Source organism: Topomyia yanbarensis, chromosome 3 (assembly GCF_030247195.1).
Source record: "Topomyia yanbarensis strain Yona2022 chromosome 3, ASM3024719v1, whole genome shotgun sequence".
Lineage (NCBI taxonomy): Eukaryota > Metazoa > Arthropoda > Insecta > Diptera > Culicidae > Topomyia > Topomyia yanbarensis.
Window position 1 is genome coordinate 71245673 of NC_080672.1, and position 24598 is coordinate 71270270.

The 24598-nt window shown below is 38.9% G+C and overlaps 1 protein-coding gene across 1 annotated transcript in view; it reads left to right on the forward strand.

Annotated features, from left to right (window-relative positions):
* LOC131691326 (transcription factor Sox-14) overlaps window positions 1–21940 on the forward strand; it is a 39594-nt gene extending 17654 nt beyond the window's left edge. The window contains exon 2 of the mRNA XM_058977617.1: window positions 20606–21940. Within this exon, the coding sequence (XP_058833600.1) occupies window positions 20606–21020 (415 nt within the window). The 3' untranslated portion in view covers window positions 21021–21940. The remainder of the gene's footprint in view (window positions 1–20605) is intronic.
* The last annotated feature ends 2658 nt before the right edge of the window (window positions 21941–24598 follow it).

Genomic DNA, 24598 nt, shown 5'->3' on the forward strand with positions numbered 1-24598 from the left:
TATAATTTCAAAGGAAAATATCGTCGTGCAACATCTCTCCCCTCCAATTAAGATAGATGACGCAGTAAAATTGCGAATGAGATGCAGCATTCGATGGCGAAGGATGCATAGTTAAATTGTATTTTTTTTACATCGGAATTCCATTAAATGAACATTTGTGACAGGTTAGGTTCATAATAAGGTATATCCACAAGCTAGTGGACTTAACACCATTATGAGTCCATTTAGCTATAAATTCAAATGGGCGATATGTATCTAGGTATTGATTATTTCGGATTATTCTTTAATGTTTCAGGCAATAACTTTCGTGAACGCATTAATTCGAATTGATGTCAATTTTAGGCTAAAAACGAATTCAACAAATTAACACTTTTTCAAATGAAACTTCCAAGAATAAACCTAATTGATATAAATTCATTATACTTAAAAACGGCCAAAGAACTGCTTTTAAGGAACCCCTACCAACATATAGATATATATTAGACTGGTTCAATTTTTGACTTTTAGCTCCACCATGCTCTACTGATTCCTTTTATGGCCCTTAGTAATTGTGCAAATTTTGGTACCGATCGGTTGTGTCCACGGACCCTTCGAAAAATTCAAAGTTTATATGGAAGTTTGTATGGAAAATCGGTTAACATTGAAAATACATTCATAAAAAATCACCTCATCAATCAATTAATCATAACACTATATATTTCTAAAGGTATTCATCTACTGAATACATTCGGGGAACATTGTAAGTGTATGAAAATTCGTTGAGAAAAGTTATCTAAAGAAGCAGAATGACTTCAAAACAAGTGGATTTTATTATTAATCATAGCAACTCTGCTTGAAAAGCTCCAACGTTATACCAGTGTAAACTAGACTTGTCACCCACCGCTCGCGTAGGGTAGATTCAAACAGGGTTGCTATGATTAATAATAAAATCCACTTGTTTTGAAGTCATGCTGCTTCTGTAGTTAATAACTTTTCTCAGCGAATTTTCATACACTTAAAATGTTCCACGAATGTGTTCAGTAGAAGAATACCTTTAGAAATATATAGCGTTATGATTAATTGATTGATGAGGTGATTTTTTATGAATTTTTTTTCAATGTTAACCGATTTTCCATATAATCTTCCATATAAACTTTGAATTTTTTGGAAGGTCCGTAAAAACAACCGCTCGGTACCAAAATTTGAACAATTACTAAGGCCAATAAAAGGAATCAGTAGAGCCTGGTGGAGCTAAAAGTCAAAAATTGAACCAGTCTAAATCGCACGTAAAAACATATAGAATAACAGCATCCTTAATAAAGTTACTCCAACTTAACTATTACACAAGGTTGCAAAAGGAAAATATTGTTATATTGTTGGATAAAAACATGTTTCTAGATGTTCCTTAAGAAAAGTGAAGGTGCCAGCCGTAATCAAGCTTCATGAAACTTAACTAAAGACACCTAATCACAAAAACCTCAAAGAGAGTTCAAAAATATTTTTTGTTCACCGATTTTCAGTTTAGGACAAGATGCCGCGTCTCATCCCCACTTACGGCATCTTACCCTAATTGGCCTTTTTTAAATGTTCGTGGAAATTTGATGGATTTCTTTTCATAAAAAAAATCATTTCAATGTGTTTTTGATACTTGTCGCAATTGATAAAAATGATTTCATCATATATTGTATCGTTTACTCTGATGCAGGATCTCTACCGAAATTTTCTAAATTAGTTTGTACAGCTCAATGCTAGTAACGGGGGCCAATCGGAACAAAACTCTCCCACTCAAAGAGCAATTTCTTTGGAAAACAAATTAGCCCTTATCAGCGCTATCAAACTATCAACCAAAAAAAAATGAAAACACGTTCCTTCACCAACTATTATTTTTACTTCCGACTGGTCGATATTAGCATACAGAAACGGCAAAACCCGATTTTAACACATCTGTCTGAAGCTCGTTCCTGATTGGTTCCCACTAATTACATGCACCGAGCCGCAAATCTTGAACAGTTTTTGTTCGAAGTTCCACCTCTTTGCCGATGGAAGTAAACTGATATAATTCAGCCTGATTCAGCCCATTTGGTTTCGAATGCAAACTGAACCAAGTACAAAACCCGAGGCTATGTGGCATCATTCGTGTGTTACATTCGTCCTGGCTGCACCACACATACGCTCGCTATGTTTGGATGCCGTAAAGGAGGAAAGTTGAAGCGAAAATCAAAAATTCGCTCGTTTCGTACAGGTCTCCAGTTTCCTGTCAGCCGAATCCACCGTTTGCTAAGAAAGGGCTACAAGGCCGAGCGTGTCGGTGCATGAGCATCCGTCTAGTCTTGATGACGGCAGTAATGGAATATATCGCCGTTGAAATATTGGAGAAAACGCAGCCTACGGAATCAAAAAGACCAGGTGTCGTCCGGCGTCACCATTGCCCAGGATGCAGCGCTACCTAACCTCCATACCATTCTGCTGTCAAATAAGACCGAAAAGAATTAAGGGGCCGCCACAACGCAGTATCAGTATTTAAGTGGGGCAAACGAGAAGGGCTTGTTTTGTAATACAATGTGCGACCGTAATTCCGGGGGAGAGGGGGAGTTACTTCTCTAATCTTCCGGCAATCATATCACATGATTTGGTATTCTTAGTATGTACGTATAACAAACATAAAGATGCTGTAAACATATTACTAAGGGGTCGTTCAGAAATGATGTCGCGTATTGCTAGTTGGAAAGTACCGTGACTTAACATGAATTACCGAGATAAAAAAAAACTAAAATAAATTTGGACGTATTAGTGGAGCGGGGATAAAAAAATACCAACAACAATTTGCAATATGCTTGGAGGACTAGTATTTTCGACTATTTTTTTTCTGTGAGACATAGTTTATGAGTGCCCTCAAACAATTAATATTTCATAACGGATATCACGTAACATCGATGACAGAGTAGTGGAATTAAGGCCAAGTTCCCCCTGGGTCGTACAAAACTGAGAAGCAACATCGATTTAGGCACAGAGAATAGATGTAACACTCAAGCGTAAAAGTTGAGTAAAAAGTTTATGATAATTTAAAGGTAATTGTGGTTCTGTCGCCATTCCGTTTTGTGTTTGAGTTTAACTGAATTGATAGTGAATCACACAATTGATGTCAAAGCGTTTAAATGAAGGCAACTTTTCACAACTCCTGGAAAGAATCATCTTTAACAGGTTGACGAAATGCATGGAGGGTGAGCACGGACTGTCCCAGATGCAGTTCGAATTTCGCAAGGGAGTATCGGCAGTGGAGGCAATCCGGACAGTGCTCGAGAGTGCGGAGAATGTATCTAAACAGAAGATAGATGTGAAGAATACGTTTAACATCGCCAGGTGCAAAGTCATCGCTCCCACGCCATCTATTCCAAATTCCAAAGAGCTACTTCCAGAGCAGAGTGCTGATGTACGAGACGAATGAAGGGCACAAGTCAATACGAGTCACAGCGGGCGTTCCTCAGAGCTCCATTCTCCAACTCTTTGGAACGGGATATACGATGAGGTCTTAACACACCGGCTGCCCAGGAAAGTGAAAATCATGGGTTCTGCAGACGATGTATCACTAACGGCTAGCGGTAAGACACTTGAAGAAGTGGAGGTGTCGGACGGAGAGAATAGACGCGATCGAAAACTGGATAAACGGGGTCAAGCTGCTTATAGCTCACCACAAGACGGAGATGCTGTTAATAAGCAACTTTAAAGCAGTTCAGCGGATGTAGATCGACGTCGGAGGGTACATGATTGCATCGAAGCGTGCACTGAAGTAATTTGGAGTGATAATCGACGACCGGTTGAGCTTCAACAACCACGTCGATTACGCCTGCGCGCGAAAATCAAAGGTCGGCGGTCCGAGAAGCAGCACGAGACGTCCACTATCTACTGTTTCGTCATCAATACTCCAATATGGGGTTACTACCTGGGGTGCTGTCCCTAAAATCCAAGCAGAACCGTGAAAAGCTGGACAGGACAACCCGGCGTATGGCCGTACGAGTCGCGAGTGCTTACAGAACAACATCGTTGGAGGCGGTATGCGTTATCGCCGGGATGATCCCCATCTGCATCACCCTGGCGGAGAATACCAAGTGCCACAATCGGAGAAACACCAGAAACGTGGGGAAGATAGTAAGAATTGATGGCGAGGTGGCGGCAGGAAATGGACAGTACAGAGAAAGGAATGTGGACCTACCGGCTCATCCCAAACCTGTCGACGTGAGTAAGCACAGCTCATGGGGCTACCGCTGCTTCAGGAAGTATCTTTATCGGTTCGGGCACTCAAGGTCACAGTTGTACCTGGAGTGTGAGAACGTCGAGGAGACACCGGAGTATGTGCTATTTGAATGTCCGAGGTTCGAAGCGACATGCAGGGAGATGCTCGCAACGGAAGGGCCGGCCGTCCATCCGGATAATGTCGTCTACAGAATGACAAGCGATGTAAACACGTGGAACGCGGTCAGCAGAGTGGTGACGAAGATCATGACCGACTTATAGCGGAAATGTCAAGATGAACAGTGAGAGCAATCACCGAGGAGGAAACTCTCCGACAGAGAAAGCTTGATTCATCGCCGGGGACTAGTCGAGTGCGCCAGCGAACCAAACGCAACATTCCACCTGGGATCGCAGAAATGACCACGGCACCCTACCGTTTAACCCGAAAGGAATATAGCGAAAACCAAAAAGAATCGAATCGGGAGAACTTCCGTCGCCAGGGGACTCTCCGTCAGCGTAAGCTAGATTCAGCACCGGGGACTAGACTGAGTAAATCTCGACGAGACACCACCATTCGTCGACGCAACAGTGAACCGGACGCCCTACTACAACGCAATCGCCGACCTGACCTCGACACCTGATTGGTTGACTCGGTTTCGGAAGAACTTCTGTTGCCGGGGAATTCTCCATCGGAGTAGGTTATGGCCATCATCGGGAACTAGTCAGGAGCTCAACGAGTAAGTGGTGCTGAATGGTACGAGAAGGGATTTGCTATGCTGAATGGCACAAGAGATCCGAGAGGCTAGGTAAATTAGACAATCTGAAGTTTGCCGCCCATATTGTCTTCGTAGGGGAAAAGCACTACATCTCAACTCACAGCTAGCTTTTCGACTGCCATGCAGAAACTTTCAGCACACAGGCTGATGGTCAAGAAAAAGTGGTGTGTCGAGGAGTGGTACTGTAACTCTACTGAAGGAACTAACTACTAAGTAGTTGGATTTGAGTGGGTGCCGTAAGCTAGTGCCGGGGAGTTTTCAGACTCTGAGCAAGAACAGATGTTTTAGCGGCTCGGGTGGCAGACCAAACCCGTTCTCTGAAATGTTGGTTTTTGAACATTTTTTACTGCTCAGAGTTCTCGAAAAACACACACATACAGACTTTTTCCGATCTCGACAAACTGAGTCGAATGGAGGACACTCGGCCCTCCGGGCCGAGAGTAGGTTGTTGATTTTCAGAGTGATTGCATAACCTTTCTATATGAGAAAAGCAAAAATTTCAATCATGAAAAGCCTAAAATACGTATGAAGTAATTTTATACACAGAAGGTGTTAAATAAAATGAAAATTACGAAAATCAGGCGATTTAAAAATCAGAAGTTAGGAAGGTGAGCGATTTGTAAAAGAATTCACCGAGTACCCGTTTTTATCAGCCCCTTTGGTGTATCTTTGGTTGACAAAATTGGGGCAATGACAAATATTCATTTATTTTGTTCTATAAATCAAAGCTGTTAAAATATTCAACATTAGTCTATATACATAGCCTCATAACCCTGGTTTGATAACTAAATCGGGTCGAAAAGCTAACAAAATTAGAGGCTGATAAAAACGGGTTTTCACTGTATCACTTTTTGAACGCCCATACATAATTCTCAAAATAAAATCCCATTTAGCTTTACATCGACATCGATATATATTATGAAGAAAGAAGAAATCATTACAAATAAGGACAAAAAAATACCATAAAACATGTCGCAACACCGATCGCAAGGAACGCTCCATTTCGAATTGGTTGTGAGCGTGGATAATCCGGCAACCTTTGTTTCGGCCACTCATTGCTCATTCATCGCACACCATTCTGCTCTTTCAATGGAACAATTGCGAAATTAATTTGATCCTGTTTTTTTTTATTTCAATATTTCATCGGCTTTTTGATTCGTTTATTATTCCGTTTTATTTCCGTCCCCCACTATACTAGACTGTGTGTACTGCCAGAGCGGAATATTAAACTGCGCTTCGTTGTTTGGTAAGCGCCACGATTTTCGCCACGGAAATGGAGCGTCACATTGTTTAAATAATGGGTCCCATTCATTCGAACCGGCGATGTGCTCAGGGTGTATAGCGATGACACAACATCATCGTACCAATGGAATAACAGCATGAGGATTTTTCTTTATCAGTTCGGTCAGCAAATAGCAAACCTAACTGAAAATTGTTCATTTGGTTTTCTCTACACTCGGGTAAAAAGCAGCACCATCTTTCCTTCCTTCCTTCTGACGAAGCGATGATGGGGTTTGTCTTTCATATCACAACCGGGTGGTGTTTTACCGGGCCACGTGCAAACATCAGCGTGTATGAATAGACGAATGTCACAAAGATTGGCTGCTTGCTGCTTTATACGATCTGAATCACATTGAATTTCGATGATCCCGAGTGACTTTTGCTTGTTTCTCCCTTTGGCGTTGCTGGATGTGTATCAACACAAAACACGGTATCAAAGTGGTTTTTGTTCGATCAATGATAAGTTTTATGGTATTTGAACAATAATTGATATTATGTGGACTCGGTACAGCCGGACCGATGATGGGACGCACCTCTTGTTTACTTTATCGGAATGAAAAGAAAACACTTTTCAAAGCTATGGGAAATGTCAATCGGCATCATGGAAGAAATAACAAAAAAAAGTTGGTAAGCGATAGTTTTTGATTCGATTCATAGAAGAGAACAGTATATCGCAGTGTAAACAGAGAATGAAAAGATATGATTCGAACGCATTGATGACAGTTTGCTTATTCTGATACCGGCTTTGTCATCGAAGTACAAACAAAGGTGACTTCATTGATAACTTAATGCTGTAACAAGAACGTGTTGTTGGTGTTTTTCATGAATTCAATCGCGTTCCAATTTATCAAAAAATAATCAAGCGAGTTAATGGGGGCGCATGGTTGAAAGTTGGGTCCTCTATTGACCAGTGTGATGGAAGAAGACAATGCTGAGTTCATTGTCTTCATGTATTGTATCAAACTACTGGAATCTGAACCTTGCCTGGGCAATGATGTGAAAAATTGTGCAAATTTGCATAATTGGTTCAGAAGATTTTGAGCCATCGTGTACAACGCATTTTGCGAGGGGCCTCCTATTTCCGATTTTTATATTTCGATATATTTGAGATGAGTTTTACGAAGCATGTTCTGTCCCTTGCGACTTTTATTTTCGGTCGCTCAATTATAATCAAATCTTTCGGCTCAATTCAAGATTTCAATTAGGTCCGAATTTTGCTCTTCCAAAGAACGTGGCACTTTGGTGTTTTTGCTTTTTTGATTTGCGCCGAGAAGATTCGTTATGACCAACGGGCTTCTGTTTCCTCGAAAGTTCCAAAAACCGTACAGGGCTTGGATACGCACTCTATAGTTCTGAAATTTCACAATATCACCAAACAATTATTACATCACTTTTATCCCAGAAGACTTAGATTTGTTTCCAGCGGTTTGCAGTTGAATTTTGACAGCTCAAAACAATGGGACGGACCGTTTCAATAAGCCACCCTGTATATCTCATTTTGTATGAGCAAGCCATGTTATCTTGGAAAGAATAGATAAAATCAACAGGTGGCACAAGCTCGTTGAAATTACAGACTTAACATACAAGAGTACTACGGGTGACAATTTCATTTCTTGTTTTTACTAAAAAGTATAATAAAAATTATAATTATAATGATTCATGTAATCAGCAAAGGCATATATCGCACTAAAACTTGAACGAGGTTTCAATGTTCTGATATAAGAATGTATTATATTAAAATCGTCAATAAGAGATATGCAATATTTTATATTTTTCGCTTTCAACTTCGATCCAAAACTATTTGATTTAAGGGGTTACACCACCGTAGAATTTAAAAAAAATCAATTTTCTATTTATTACTCTAAAATGTGCTTTAGGATGCTAAAAATTATATCCCTAAACATGGAAGACGAAAACAATACATAAATGTTCAAATTTTCAATTCTGCCGCAACCCCTCTTATGTATATCCCGTGTGTAGTGAAAATTGTAACCGCATTTTTCTCGAAACTACTTTTATAATAATATCATAGGAAAACTATTGGAATTTGATAGACGTTATGCATTTGGATAACAACTGATTCTACGTTTATCGATATCTAAAAAACTGTCAATGTTTCGACGTGTAGCTATACTTTTCCTATACTATGAGAATTATCAAGACATAACGCTTCTCAATATTACTTATACCCTACTCTTCCGTGTTCTGTTTAGCAGACAACATCCATTGACAGAACAATTTGTCAGTGAATACCACAGCGGGTTACGAGAAGACGAACGACGGATCATTATCCTATGACAATACTATCATTATGTCGCTATGTTATCGACGTTTGCCAATAAAGATGTTGCTTATAAAAATGTTGCTTTGAAGGCACTAGGTGCAATCGTTGTTTTCGCTCAGTTGGTACTGGCAGCGGGTTTGAAACGGGAGAGCTTCAGCGGTTCTTACATATGGGTCATTCCACGCGAAGTGATCAAAAAGATGCAAACTTGAAATCGACCTTCACGGATTTGAACCAAATTTGGTGGAATTGTTCATCTAGGGCCAATATAGAAAAACCCAAATTTATTTCTCAGACATTTTTACATAATAAACACTTACAATCTCAATATAATTTGAGCGCATCCTGAGATACACCGTTTTGAAGAGAAAAACATCGCATTTTCTAATATAAAAATCCATTTTTATTGGCCGAAATTGAGAAAATCTTCAAACGGTCATAGAAAATCGACCCTGATCTGCTAGAAGCAAACCAAAAACATAGTTTTTCATCATTTCTACTTCACGAAAAATCACGTTTGAACTCAGAATACTCATGTTGGTTTTTCAGTGTTGTTCGCTTGCGATTTTATATGGGAAATTGCGATTTTTGGAACCAGAGATCAAAATAAAATCAAGAGTTTTGGCAATTTGTCTAAACGGAGGGTGCTTCCATGACCAAAGGGGTGCAGAGAGGAGTGTCTAGAACAAAATCTTGGCCAAAAACCAAAATATTTTTTTTTCGATTTTTTTGTTTCGTTATATTTTTTTACATACCTAAGAACCTACTGTATAACGTGGCAAAATTAGGAGTATATCGAAAATTGTTAAAGAATTTTTGCATGTATGCCCAATGGTGATATTTTAAGGGATGTTTAAGACACATTCCAGCGTTAGGGGACAACGTTTGCACGCATCATGCAACTGTTAACAGCTCGTCGTTTGAAAAATCCTACGATGTACGCTCAAAAAACTTAATTGAATACTGTAAAAGTCTTAACAAAACGTTAATGTTATAGGTTTGATGTTTTTCAGGTTGTCCTTTCATTCTGAGAGGTGAAAATGTCGCGTTAGGGGACAACAGCGCAAAAAATTGATTTTCCAACCTACACTTGTATTTATCAAAAAACCTGCTCTGTATCAAACTTTGGAGCATCTATTTGTTCTAGAAATTTGATCATCGATAGTCACAGAACAATACTGTATGCTTAGATTTTCGAGTTTTTAGGAAATTTTTTTCACGACCGCTGCGAACACTGCGTTAGGGGACAACACCAAAATGAACACAAACGGTCGCATATGAAGTGTTGTCCCCTAACGCAACTGAAGAATTTGTTGAAACTCAAACAAAGCGATGTATATTACCTCTGAACCTGTAAATAACTCAAAATAAAGATTTGAAACGCCAAACCAGATGTATTTCTAGTTTCACCTTCATGTGTTTTATTAAGAAATCAAATTAATATGAAATGAGAACAGGACACAACGCATACCGCAGTGCGGCGCGGTATAGAAGAGATTGTAGACCACAATCGTCACTTTCTAATGGGTCGAAAAAGGTGGTTTCAAGTAGTTTTGGTAAGTTTAATATATTATTGACAGCAGTGGCGGATCCAGGGGGAGGGTCTTGGGGGTCCGCACTCCCCCCCCCCCCCCCCAAAATTTTTAACATCTTGCGAATTTTCAAAAAAGTTTCTTTTTAAATTCATTCTAAGTTCAAAATCTTTGCAAACCAGATTCGATTACCAAAACTGAGTTTAATTAAATGAGGGTAATACATACTACGTATTGTACAATGAACATTTTAAAGTCGAAATTTTGGACCCCCTCCGAAATTTTTTTCTGGATCCGCTCCTGATTGACATAGGAAAATATATGAAAAAAAATTAACTGTTTCTTAGAGTGACACAATTTTTTTTTTATTTTGTTCACCAACTAAGTTTTTTTCATGTAAGTTTAGTGCACTGACTTTGTTTTTTGATCTTATAAAATCTTAAAAATAGAATTGACTGGTGATTAGGGCAGATAAAATACGTCATAGGGTTGTTCAACATTTATTTTCTTGCTACGTTACAAATACACAAATGTGACTCTGAAGCAATTCAACAAAGGAAAGACTGTCAAACGATTATACTCAGTCGAGCAGTTATTATATTTACATATTGTATATAATGTTGTCGCGAAATACGAGTAAAACGGTTGAAAAAAAATTTCGAAAGAGAATATCGCCCTTCCAGTTCATCCTCTGGCGTTTGCGCAACTGTTTCTACTCATAGATCTGCAAGATTGCGGAAATTAATCAAAATGTAGCCGTTTTACGCAATTCCAGCTTTTTGAAAATTTTGATATATTAGAGTACAAAAAAAATCGTTAAGAAATTTCACACAATAGGGATCTTTAATTTGGAAAAATTGTGCCAGTTTTTCATATGTATTGGTAGCGGGTGTCCTTACGAGTACACTCATATCATTCTTAAACCTTAATTATTCTTTTATGATTTTTAAATTTAAAAAAACCAAATTAAACTCAACCAGCAAACTGACAGTTGTCCTACTAAATGACGTATCTGCAAATATCTCGTTCGCCTCATTGTAAACCGGGACAGCACCCCACACAGCATGATCTGGTACTTTGTCAATCCGCTAGCAACCTGCCATCTCAAGTTTCATCTGCAAACTATGGTAGATCTGATAAGGCAACCTATAGGGTCGTGCAAGTCGCATGGGTTTGGATGTGTTATTGTCCTAAAAGGAAACAAACTAAAAAATGTTTTTTTCAATAGTTTCGGGCCAAAAAATTGAAAAAGGACTGAGATATTAACTCACGGTACTAATCTGCATCAGAATATGCCTTAACCCGCACACCCCTAAAGATCCCTATTGCGGTCTTATGGCTCAGATGGCTGGCTTGTCATTGAATTATCTAAATAATAGAAAACTGGAGAATTTCGTAAAATTGTATCTTTTATTAGCGAATTCTAAGAAATGCGTATCCTCAGGTTAACAATTTGAATTTAAAGTGCTATAAAACTTCAAAAAACTGCATTAAACTTCGATGTTTGGTTCATGGTGAAGAAAATCTATTCCGAAAAGACAAACCGGGTTAGTTCCAAGTGGTCAATAATTATCCCGCTAATTTGGAAGAATGTGACGACGAGTGAGTGTTATTCCCTATGACCAAATTGTTCCGCGCGCTCTCATGCTTATTTGGTATTCTAATGCGATCCATTCTATATCTTTGAAATCACTTCGAACTCTGTTCTGAAATTGTTGATATATCCATAGACAGTTTATTTACTGATATATGTAATAAAAAACTTGATAATTTTTCGATATTATAAGACCTCCCCCTTAATGGAACCCCGCCCCTGAGACCACCCATGACACTGCATGGCTGCGGTATTGCTGAAATAGGTTGGTTATATCTTTTATGTTCATATACTGTTCTGTAGACTCTCAAAGTAACTCTGCAGAAGGATTTATCGTATTGCAACGGAAAGTGTTAGGAGACAACACTTCAGTGCACCCCTCTGAAAGAACGATTCCAAAGCTTGTTATATACAAATAGCATATTTTTAGAAAGGTATTGATGAGTACTAATAGCTTCTGAAAAAATCATAGATAGCGTGCTTCGTTCTCGTGAAAAATTGAAAAAACATGATATTTGCGTTAGGGGACAACGCAAAAATGGTCAATTTTTGCCCCCCTTTTATCCGACGATCAATTCACTCAGTAAATCTGCGTCCGAAGATGAAATCTTTGTACAATATGTGAACAATTAAATGGAATTTAAGCTTATTCCAAATAAATTTTATTACAAACCTGTCGGTGTGGTACGGACAAATCAATTGAATTATTAAAAACGAGTCAAAAATGCATTACTGGTTTTCATCGACGACCGTCATAAAATTCTTTTAAAAAATTTCTATATATCTATGATTTGGGAGCCTTAAACCTATACCAACATATTTCAGAACAACTTTTACTTATATTAGCAGATTTATTTTTATGAGGTAAGCGATACAAGTGCGTGGAATGTGTCTTAATCGTTTTCGTAATATATTCAGCAAAATCGCTTTCTAGTGATGATGACTGTATTAAATAAGACAATATTATTACAAATGTAGTTCAACACAGCCGTTTGTTTAACTTCAGCTTAAAACTAATTAGAAAAGTAGACTTGCTGTGTATTGTACCAACTTTAAAAAATACCCTTTTTTAAACATTTTATTCCAAATTTTAACGATAAAAAAGTTACATTATACGGCTAGATCCGGCAAAGTTGCTGAAGCAGTATTACAAAACAAAATTTCAGCTATACAAAAAATATTCGAACTCTTCCGATCTTGTCCGATCCACCCATCCCAAGCGATTTGAAATTATTGAAATTTTTACTGATTTGAGGTACACCGAAATGCTGTAGGGCCAAATATTATGTTTGCCAAAATGTATCTCTATGAAAATATGCACAGGCGTCCCTTTTCTTTTCCCTCTTCCCACTGATCAAATGTTTACGCTACTGGAAAAACAAATGTATTCACAAAGATCACCTAGAAATTACTAGTATTCGAAAAGATATAGAAAATTGGCCTCTATAATTGTCTATTTTTAGTTCATATTAAGGCATAATAACAACAATTGCAGCAGCAAATAATTTTGGCCAGGATTCGACCCCAATTACTCCTCTGTGGGGTGGTGCAATTGACACAAAAATTTGGGTTTTTATATATTGGCCCTAGATGAACAATTCCTCCACATTTGGTTCAAATCCGTGAAGGTCGATTAGACGTGCCTTGATCACTTCGCGTGGAGTGACCCATATTCATTTCGGCTGCGAGAAAAATGCATGGAACGTCTTGTATACGATGGTTTGCAGATTGAAATTGCTTCAGTTCAGTATATTTATCTCCATACAATAAGGTCGATTTGTTTGAAATTTCCAGTGAATGTTTTTGAAAAATTTAATTTTTTGGAAATGTACAATAATCCATATTTTCAAAATTTCTGCTTGGCACTAGTTCGGTTTGCGCACTCAGTCCTATTTGTCTACGTGAAGCTTGATAACAACAGCTGAAGCTTTGTCTATCGTTCGAATTTCGACGACGCCGGTGGTTCAGTAGTTAGCGTGATCACTTCTAACCCCAGTGGGACTGGGTTCAATCCTGACCGCGGTCGTTGGCAGTTTCTGAGGTGAAAAATCTGTGATCACGTCTTCCTTTGGAAAAGAAGTAATGCCGTTAGTTCCGGTCCATGCGTTGATGGGCCGATATCTAGGGTTCAGGTGGTAAAGTCGCCGCTCTGGCGTCGGTGATAGGCATTCAGTGCGGACAGAGGTCGACGGAAACCAGAATAGTATTAAAAATAAAATAACTGTTTTGGTATCGAAAACTCGACCGAAAATCTAACTGGTAATAAAGGCTTTACAAAACTGGAAAAAAATTGAACTGTTAGCCCCCAAATAGAAAAGGCTGCGCACGCCTATGGGTACCGATAACAATGAAATCTTTCGGCTCTTCCTCGTAAAGTTAGCACGTCTTTTCAATGCTGAAATTTTATATACTAAGCATGTTTCTGCCGTCGTCCCTTTACAAACACAGACTTTTGGTCAAATGTATGTGCACGTTGCAATGATTACTTCGTCACCTTTTCCAACTGTCTTCATCGAAGAAAGTTTTTCCCTCATGCTGGATATGCTTCCAGTAATTATAAAATGTATGCTTAGACCGGCAATGCTATATGCAGTGCCAATCTGGGCAAGTTGTTGTGCTACTAGGAAGAAAGCGCTTCAAAGGATTCAGAATAAAATTCTGAAAATGATTTTGAAGCGTCCTCCCTAGTTTAGCACAAATGAGTTGCACAGACTCGCAAACATAGAAACATTAGAAATTATGACGAACAGTATTATAAGCAACTTCCGACAAAAATCGTTGCAATCTTCAATTGCAACGATTAGCTCTCTTTATAGTTTATAAGTTAGTTTATAAGATTTGTTGAGTGATTCACAAGACAAGTAGGTTTAAAAAATCCTGCTGTAAAAAAAAATTTAACTGCGAAAGCATATTATATCTTAATGATAATTAACTGAATCATGTAAACAATAGGGATGAAAAGTCAGCACTTGTAGCTAAACACCCAATATACTAAATTAGAAATGTAATGCAAACAAAACAATATAATCAAAAAGTTTTAAATACTGGGGGAAGTTGAAATCGGTCGCGTCCCCCGCATTGAGGATCTTGGAATTGTCCTGGATGTCCAACTCACATTCAACCAAAACGTCTCGTTCATCGTCAGTAAAAGATTTATAGAGCCTCTACATGGGCAGTTAACAATCTTCTAACATATTCTGTATTTTCGCAATTATTTCTGGTGTGTACGTGCTTTTTGGCAGTCTTCCCAAATGAACATCGAACATCATGTTTGCTCTAGTTCTGTGCTCATCTTATACCCACGTTTCGTGTACGAACTCGAACGCGCTATTGCGTACTAAAACACGTGCACGTGTTCGTCTGCACATCCGAATCCCATGTACGTACGCGGTGTTCGTACACACAGTATCTTGACACTAGTTTTCTCTTTCTCTCACTCATCATCACTACACCCAAAACAATTTCCCAATGCAAAAAAGGCATTACATCCTTTCATGCATATTCCGAATTAGAATCATGCTTTCTTCGCATTGTAGACCAAGCATAGCTACGGCATTATACCAACACCGCTTGATTTATAATGAAATAAATTGATTGAGAATACACGCTACCATATTATCTGCCCGCATGTAAAAGTATTAGTTGGTTTTGCTTGCTGAGTCTGCCAAAAAGGTGGTGTATTCTATACATGAATACCTCTGTGGTGTTTGTAAGAACTTCTGTCTTCATACACAGATACGCTTTTTTGTCTGCGAACAGCTCAATTCCAACCACACCAAACGCGTGAACAGTTTACGTTCACGAGAGTGTGTGATATACGCGTTGTTATTTTCCCATAGCGAATGGTTTTTGCAGTAAAATCATCGCTCTCTCATTCTGTGCTTCAGAGAAGAGAGGAAGAAAATGATTTGTGCTCAGATTGATTTGCGATGATCGTTGCCCAGGGCGATGATGTGCGCTGGATTCGCATGTTAGGAAAATAATATAAACTGAAATTAACTGCCAGTGCCACTGCTGCTCAAAAGTGCAAAACCATGTCATCACTGCCCTTATAGTTAATGATACTTTAAATTTAGATACTTTTACTGCGAAATACTGATATGATATCACCTGAAAGTACTGTTGGTATGAGGAATGCCAGAAATGATTGGCGGACGGCTTCTATCCGACAAATGTTGAATTAACTTGTTAACCCAATGTTCATTATCCAATCAATTATTATCAATCATTACCCAATCATTAATCATTATTTATGAACCTATCTAGTGGCTAGAACTCGCATATCGCTGGTAAATTTAGGGTTTATAGAACGCCAAAAGCTCAACATATTATCCAAACAAAATCATCACCCACACCCCACCAATTTGATGATGCTATAAACTGTTCTCTCCAATATGCAGCATGTGATCAGTAGAAAGGCGAAATGAAAACTGGTCTTTGAGCGTGCATTAGTATTTTCAGAGCGCACATGTATCCGAGTGTAGATGTCCTTTACATGTGTATTAGTGCGGAGTCATTTTAATACTAATACTCCGATATCGTTAAATTCACTAATACATTCCCAACTGTGGGTTTGTGTAAGTTTCTGTGGTGTAATCGCCTTAATGCATTTTTGTCCCGGACCAATATCGCTTTATATGCATTATACCAGTTACAATGCAAAATTCTCATTAGAATCATGCTTATTCGCATGTAATTCATGCGGTTCGCGTTTTGGGTGTAGCGTGTTTAAACCTAAGTTTGCACATCGTTCGCTTGGGTTCGGTGTTTGATGAAAACCTGTACACAAAGGCAAAGCATGTTTGCGGTTGAACGCGTGCACGAAATTTTGTACACAGGTGCAAACTTGTCGATGTTTTTGGACAACATAACTTGACAGATAGTGCTTGTTTCAAATATGTACCACCGATTTGATGGTGGCGCTAGTATACCTTCTCTATACGAGTACCACGAACAACGAAACGAAAAATTTAACGGAAATGTGTGTTTCGTTACGTGTGTTATGAACGCCGTCAATGCGACTAGAACAACATTTAGAAAAAGCATATTCCAAAATGTGGATAAAGAAAACTATTATTAGGAAATAAATTTATCCCTAACTGAAAAACGTCAGCAAAGTTACATAAATCTTATCATAAATTTAGCCTTAAATCGAAGACTACATATTAAGAAGACTTTACCCGCAAGTGGCGCTGCTGTTCTGTTTCCAGATTCTGGACGGAGTTTCCAATCTTCTTTATATGCAGTCATCGCTTAAATCGGCTCTCTTCCTTCCTGAAAATATGTTGGTTTTCTTGCTGTGTGAAGTTTGTAGGTGCTTTTTTCTCGAGAAATATAAATGAAAAACATTTTGGCCAATGAAAGTAAATCACCAAGCTTAACCATTCGTAAACCTACGACATCTTGTTTCAAGTTCATTAAGAACGTCAAGAATTCTAGTACATATTTTGCTCGGGAAAGTAAACAATATATGTAGAATTTTCTACCTATTTAGCACAATTAGTTTTAAATAGAATTTGTGTGCTTTTATCAGAATTCTGGCAGTAAACCGGTAGTGCTTGGTTTCAGCAAGAATGCTGCCAGGAATGTACAAATTTGTTCTACTCCTGCCAGAGTTTTGTTCGACTTTTGCAATAATTCTGTCCGGAAGATATTGCGATGGTTTTTACTCGGCTCTAGTCTGATAAAAACCTAGGAGGATTTCATGCCTGGGGAGATGTTGATTCGATCCGGAAAATTTTCGGAAATTCCAATATAAGTGGATTTTGGATTTTTTAAATTCAAAATGGAATCTATGTTTCTATTTAGGTATGACGGAATGAGGACAGCTTTTAATTTGGTCAGAGAAATAAATTTGTTGATAGAAATGCTTAAATTCTCGACAAACATATGATTACGGTCAAAAAGCCAACTGTCAAAATCCACTTTGAATGGAAATTCCGGACAAACCGTTACACTCCAATCACAGATGTTGGTAGTAAACGAAAGAGAAAAGTTTTCTCTTTCATAAACTGTTGTGAACTGTGTTCGACTAGTAACGGTTTGTCTGGAATTTCCATTCAAAGTGGATTTTGACAGTTGGCTTTTGAGCGTATTCATATGTTTGTCGAGAATTGTTTATTTTTTACAGATATGGAAAATATTAAATGGGATGCGCCTTTTCCAAATTATGCTCTATTCGAGCCGCCATGACGGCACCAAATCACCGCAAAAATTGCTTATGAGTTCAATATATGGGAGCTGTAAAGTTGTCCCCGGGCTGTTTTTGGATGCCCTTAATGTGTAACGTCTTTATGACTTGAAAGGCTACTTCAGAATAAAGTAGCCCATCCCTATTTACAAATCATTGTTGTTGAAGAAGCACAACTGCATATGGCCTGCCAAATCAGGTACTGCGCGGCGACTATCGACAGCTTCTTCCGTTTAAAACGGTCATACGTTTACCCGTGAAATATTCCTCTCCGCAGGACTGCTTTAAATCCACTTCGATGTAGCGTTCGTCTCGATTAAGGAGAATAAGCACCTTTGTACGAAACTTTGCGAAACATTACATTTTTTGGTAAAGCCCCGCGTCAAAACGTTCGGATTCTACCTGAAATGAGCAATTAGCGCAATCTCAGTTTGTTTGGACGTTGTTCTCGGTTTTCATCCAACTCTTGGTTTGTGGTTCACTCTCATCCATTCTTCGAACATTTGGAGAGCCATTGAGATGGCCGAATGATACATATTCATAAGTTTTCTTAAGGAGCAACCCAGGATTTTGCATCATTTCGCGAACGATTTCTTCCCAATTGACCGGAATCTCACTGACAACTGTAAATTCTTAAACACTTTGAAAACTTAACTTGGATTGGATATCTATAATCAATGGATTTTATAAACGAGGCTTAGTTATAATTTTTTTCTGTGCGATTTATGACGAAAAGAGGGCGAGACTTGGATGTATAATCGATTTCGTACTATTTTCTTGCTACGTGAAGGGAAAAATACCTCTGTTGAAATAATGCGTACAGCTTCGAAAAAGCTTGTCATCGAATCAGCTTTCTCACGCCAAAACACTGCTAAGTCTTATCGCAACTGTCATTGATACTTTCCCGCGAAGTTCCCCTTCCGCTTTACACTCGCGATACCGCAACAACAGAACCCGATAAACTGATTTTTATTTTCCGAATCCTCCCACCACCACCCATTTCTGGATTCTTTTCGCAGACTAGTGATAGGTGCTAAGGTACAGCACCTATCACTCGTCTCAGAATGTTACCTATTGTTCTGGTTCTGCGACACAAGTCCTCGATTCGCTCCCAAAAACTATACTATAATCAAGTGTGAAAATATTCCCTACACCCTACCTAGCCGTGCGTTGTGGAAAATCAGTACCACAGCGAAGCACGTTGGAAACGGCTTTCCCCGCTTGCTTATCTTTATCGGTCTACGCGCTGCTGGTGGAGTCCCATCGCAGCCGATCCGGTTTGAGTTTTTTATTGTTATTCATTCCTGCCACGGCCAACTGATTAGGGAACAATTTGAGCGTCATTGTTGACACTTTTGCAACTGGAAACTGTGGAATAACTGAACTGAAGGGGTTCTCGGTCGAACAATGTGACACGGATAATAGAGGAAGGCGTTGCACACCAAGGGAGAAAGATTGTTAGACACAATTGTTTGGGCTGGTTGAGGTTTGATTTTTCGTAATTTACATCATAATTTAATTTAGGGTGTTTGTTTTAAATTCAATTTGCTGAAGGATGCAGTGTAAGGCACTAGAAAATAAGAGGGTTATAAAAAGGGAGAAAAAGTAAGATAAGAATGTTTATGGTGCTTCATTTCCTAACTGTTGTTGACTCTTGCTTTGTTAACTGCGCCAGTAGAAACTGTTTTATGTTTAATAGCACCACATTGTTTGGTATGCTCCAGTGAAAACGAGCCGCCTAATGTGTAAGCCAATGAAACCAAACAAACGTTTTATAGCATGAGTCTACCGAGCATCTCCGAGAGTATGTAAATACAACTGCACAGATGAAAAAAAGTTCCGATAAGTGGCTCAGTTATGTTGGGAACTAGAATGTTTTTTCTTCTTTGCTACTCCGTTTACTCGGGAGGTGGCTTCGGAGCTGCCAGCATTTGTTTTTAGAAGAAAGCGGAGAACGATTATCGTGAAATTATGAACTAAATAAACGCATTTGTTCACTAACTCATGTTCATTATTGATGTGCTGGTCTCTATTTCATAGCACATCATATGGTTTGTTTTTCCGTAAACAATGGTTGAGTAGTTGAAGAATTTTTTTTCCGAAATTTGAAATGACTTGAGGTGAATCGATAATTATAAGGACACCTTCAAACTTGTGTAACTTTTTTCATACTTAACCCAAGTGAACCCAAGTTTGTCCAGTTTCTCCTTAGAGTATTTTGTTAACATCCGCTAAGATGTACAGAAGAAGTATAAAAATTGCTTTAAAATATCAGAAAGTATATAGCTTGCCGCTAACCGGTTCCATGATTGGCCAGCTGTCTTCCAGCAATCGGTATACGGAACTTTTATGCAAACTTGGTTATTCAAGTATGCGAAATTGACTGCTATGGTGACTTGTAACGTATTTTTATTCGAATGTTTCGAATATCCGTGATCATAACCTCCGGGACATTATGACGCTTCAGACTGAGTCATAACATTCGAAAACTAATTTACGTCATAAAGCTGTAAGCTTCGCGACGCACATTCATTTGCGGGTCTTCCGCGCACCCTTTGTGCATCATAATGTCCCGGACTTTATGACGTACAATCATTTTCGGATATTATGTCGCAGCAGATATCCTTAGATAGCTGATCCGTTGATTACAATAACATCAGAAAATAAATTTGCCAAGTATTAAATAAACATTCTCATACACTTTTCTAACATCCAAACCATTTTTCTTTCCCTCAACAGAGCACTGCACATGAAGGAACACCCCGACTACAAGTACCGACCGCGAAGGAAGCCCAAAACCTTGGTCAAATCGCCGGCACCCGCCAACTCAGCCAGCTGCTCGTCGTCACAGTCATCCGGCAAGGAACCGCTTCGATCACACTCACCCCAAAGCAAGTCACCCTACAACCCATCCCCGTTGACCACACCCATTGGAATCCCGCCGGGAATCTTTCCCTCCTATCACTTTGCATACGACCTGCATCAGAAGGCGTTCTGGAACCTATATGCGCCCCACCTTTTCTCCTCGATGGTTCCCTCGTACAGTGTTCCCCCGCACTCACCCCATCCGCTTGCTTACATAAAACCCTCGAAATCATCACCCCCATCTCCGATCGCTCCTCCCTCCCCGATACCGTCGAGCAATGTCATCTGACCAACACCGCTGCGGTACAGTGCTGAGCATAGTGTCTAAATTGCCAAAGACCTATTGGGCGACCGGCTTACCCCAGACACATACACACACACCCAACACTCTCTTACCAAGCTTTCGTTAATTTGCGAAGGAAAAACCGCGTGTTAATATAGGATTGAAAATGACAGAATCCATATCAGTAAACATACACCGTTACTCATTGTTTACAAACGGTATGGCACGTATTTTGTGATAAGCATCGAAACCGCGAACACGTCAGATTATATCGCATTGGATCATATCAAGCTAGATAGCGCAAGCAAAGCGTCTATTACAATCCGAGTCCCAGTTCTGATACATACCTACTAGTAAGAAGAGGCATTTGACGTTAGGATTAGAAAAGAAGCAACAGGAAGCTAAACGTTTGTTCATTGATTTTGCAATGAATTATTTTCCGTAAACTTTGCTAACAACGTCTAGCAACGTGACAAAAGATCAAAATTGTTATTAAGGTAAAAGATTAGTTGAATTTATTTTTTCCAAAAATTAGTCACTTGATGGCATTTTAGCACTTCTAGCGGTTTATTTTAGTTTTTTATTTAATTTTAAGAGTGCAATAGTTGACATATATGTACTAATAAAATAAGTTACTTACTTCAAGGCGAAGAATTTCAGCACACGGCTAATCGGTGGTGTAAATAGTTCACATATCGAAACAAAAGTCCTGACATAAGGTCTCAAAACAAAGTACGTTATAATATTTGGTAGTTGTTTCAGCCCAAACCTCGTTGCTGTGGTGATAGAAACACCACAACTCATGAATACTACTAAACACAAACACATACGTACATTACATTATCTACACGCTGAATATATGTAATTGTGAACTCTCGGTGGGTCGATTTCTCATTGAATTTTACTTTAATAATAAAACTTATGTCTGAAACCAGCCTGTGAAGTTTACTTTTTTGTATCCGAACTAGTACTCGAACTTCGATTACGACCCCGCATCCATTGCCATATCGCTGAAGGCTATAGACTATGTCAACTTCCGTCGCTGACTGCGCCAGGGCAACCAGTTGTTTTATATTTGAAATTTCTTAAAAACAAAAGGTTTAAAGTTTCAAATATTTTTTTTACTTTTTGAACAATGGGGAACAATTGTGCAGCTATCTTAAGTCGTAGGGAGAGGTCCACTGTAGATATTTTTTTGACTAGTAATACAGTTTGACGTTTTAACGTCAATCCACTAACATGTTGTGTTATGTTATGAATAGTGGTTAGGTTTTTAACGCATATAATGCCGGATCAGGAATTTGAAGCGACTAGCTCAAATGCACCGGAGATTTGTACCTTACCGTGGTTTATCTTTTCGTCATTTTATTTATAGCTGTATTTTCTCTGTAATCGACTTGGCTCTCAGAACTTCCCAGGAAACTCTATAGCTCTTAACCACACTGAGTTAGATAGCTCTCTATACATGGGTTCATCAATATATGGAGAACCAAAAATCCTGATAAGCAATTGCCTTACTGCAGGGCAGTGACATATCAAATGTTATGAAGTTCCATTGACCACCAAGGAATCGATGGTAACGAAGTGGCCGACGAATTAGCCAGGCGTGGTTCATCAAACATGTTTGCTGAACTAGAACCATTTCTAGATATAGCTACCTGTGCCATCAAACTAGAACTGTCGATTTGGGTAAGATACCAATTATTAAACACCTGGCGTAATGTAGAAGGCCGAGTGCCAGGCCAAGAAACTCATACATCCAGATACAACGAGAGCCAAAAAACTAATGGATCTAAAACGAAAAACATTACGTATAATCACAGGTTAATTTACGGGACACTGTCCTGCTAAGTATCATCTGAAAAAATTGACAAAAATCAAGATGACATTTGTCGATTCTGTAACTACGAGCCCGAGAGCTTGGAATATGGAATTGTCTGCCATTGTGCAGCACTATTTCTTCGAAGGGAGCGATACTTCGGAAAGCATCTTATGACGCCTCACGAGGTATGGCTTACCTGTCCCAAACCGATCCTCAGCTACATTAATAATGTACTACCCGTTTGGGAAGACACATGTGGACTATCAAACAACTCGCTTGCAACTACATTGGATTCGGGCAATTTGTAACATGTAGAGCAAGCAGGATGTAACGAGTACGTTAATTGTAAATGATTAAATGTATATAGATTTGTAAATATTAGTACGTATGCGTATTATTTTTTAATGTAGAATACATTTAAGGTTTCAATATAGGGGTCCCGTTTCAAAATATCGGCTGCGGCGCCGCGTCAGATTTTGAACGTTAATAACTTTTATCATACTTAACAGAATGATTTGATTTTTAGACCAATTTGTTGCAAATATGTTCCTCTATGCTGTATTAAAATTTGAAGTATGTATAACATGTACTAATAACAAAAAAATGTGTTTTGAAAAATCTTTCGAAAACGACTCGGAAAAGTGAAAATTTTCAGCCCATCCCGCACAGAGCCGTCGTTATGGTAGACCAACCGAACAATAAAATAATGAAAAGTTTATATATAGGTCCATTACATGTTTGTTCGTATGGTTATTCGCATTGGGTTGCTTGACGAGAGCACTTGGTGGGGGAAAGACGGCATATTCCTTTGGTTAGGCCATTAGAAGCCGGACGGAAAGGAAAGGCTCATGCACGGCACGAGAACGAGCGAGAAAGCGATAGTAGTGCATATTAGCGCGATTATATAAATATCTGTCGGTCGGTTTTTCTCATCATTCGTATTCGTTCAAGCACTAGCAAGCAGCCAGTCCACCGAAGAAAAGCAGTCGGCGATGACGACGGCGGAAAAAGTGCCCCAGCTACTGGTGACTCATCGCAACCCGATCAGGAACTGTCGCCCTGCAAGAATTTCGCCCCAACTAAAGGGCAACAGAGTAGGCTATCGTTCCAGCGTCTGGGTCGTGAGATTGTGCAGGACTGCAAAGTCGAGCTACGCTTACAAAGCTCAGTCGTAATGATGCCCCGAGAAGCCAACGATGCCTACTTGGTCGGTTTGTTCGAGAATGCAAAATAGTGCTTTCTAGCTCACCGTGTCCGCGGGGAGTGCGCCTGAATTATGCTCCCGCAATAAAACAATAAACGGTTCTTTACAGGACCAATTAATTGTGTTCTAATAAGAGTTAAACTGAAATTTACATTTTATGGTGTATAACAAATAATTTTCAGAAAGCAATATAAGAAATACGATGTGTGGAAAGAAAGAAAGAGAATTTAAATTATCTTCTCTCGCTCGTTTTCGTGCACTGCTTTTCCATTCCTTTCTGCTGCTACTACCATCATAACTAAAACGAATGTGCGTGTTCCCCCACCATCTCATGGCCAGTGTTGCCACAATTGCATGTCGCTATAACAATTTGAATTATTTTATTGATCCTCTCTAGTATTGATAAAATATAGAACATGCAAAGTACACTAGTCGCATGCTTTTATTCGAACTTTTTGGCAGCCTCCATTGATTAACTGCATAAATCGATTTGTTTGTGCAGCTCCTTGCTAGTAGCAAACTAAATAGCCTTTATCAGCGCTAACAAATAAAACAAAA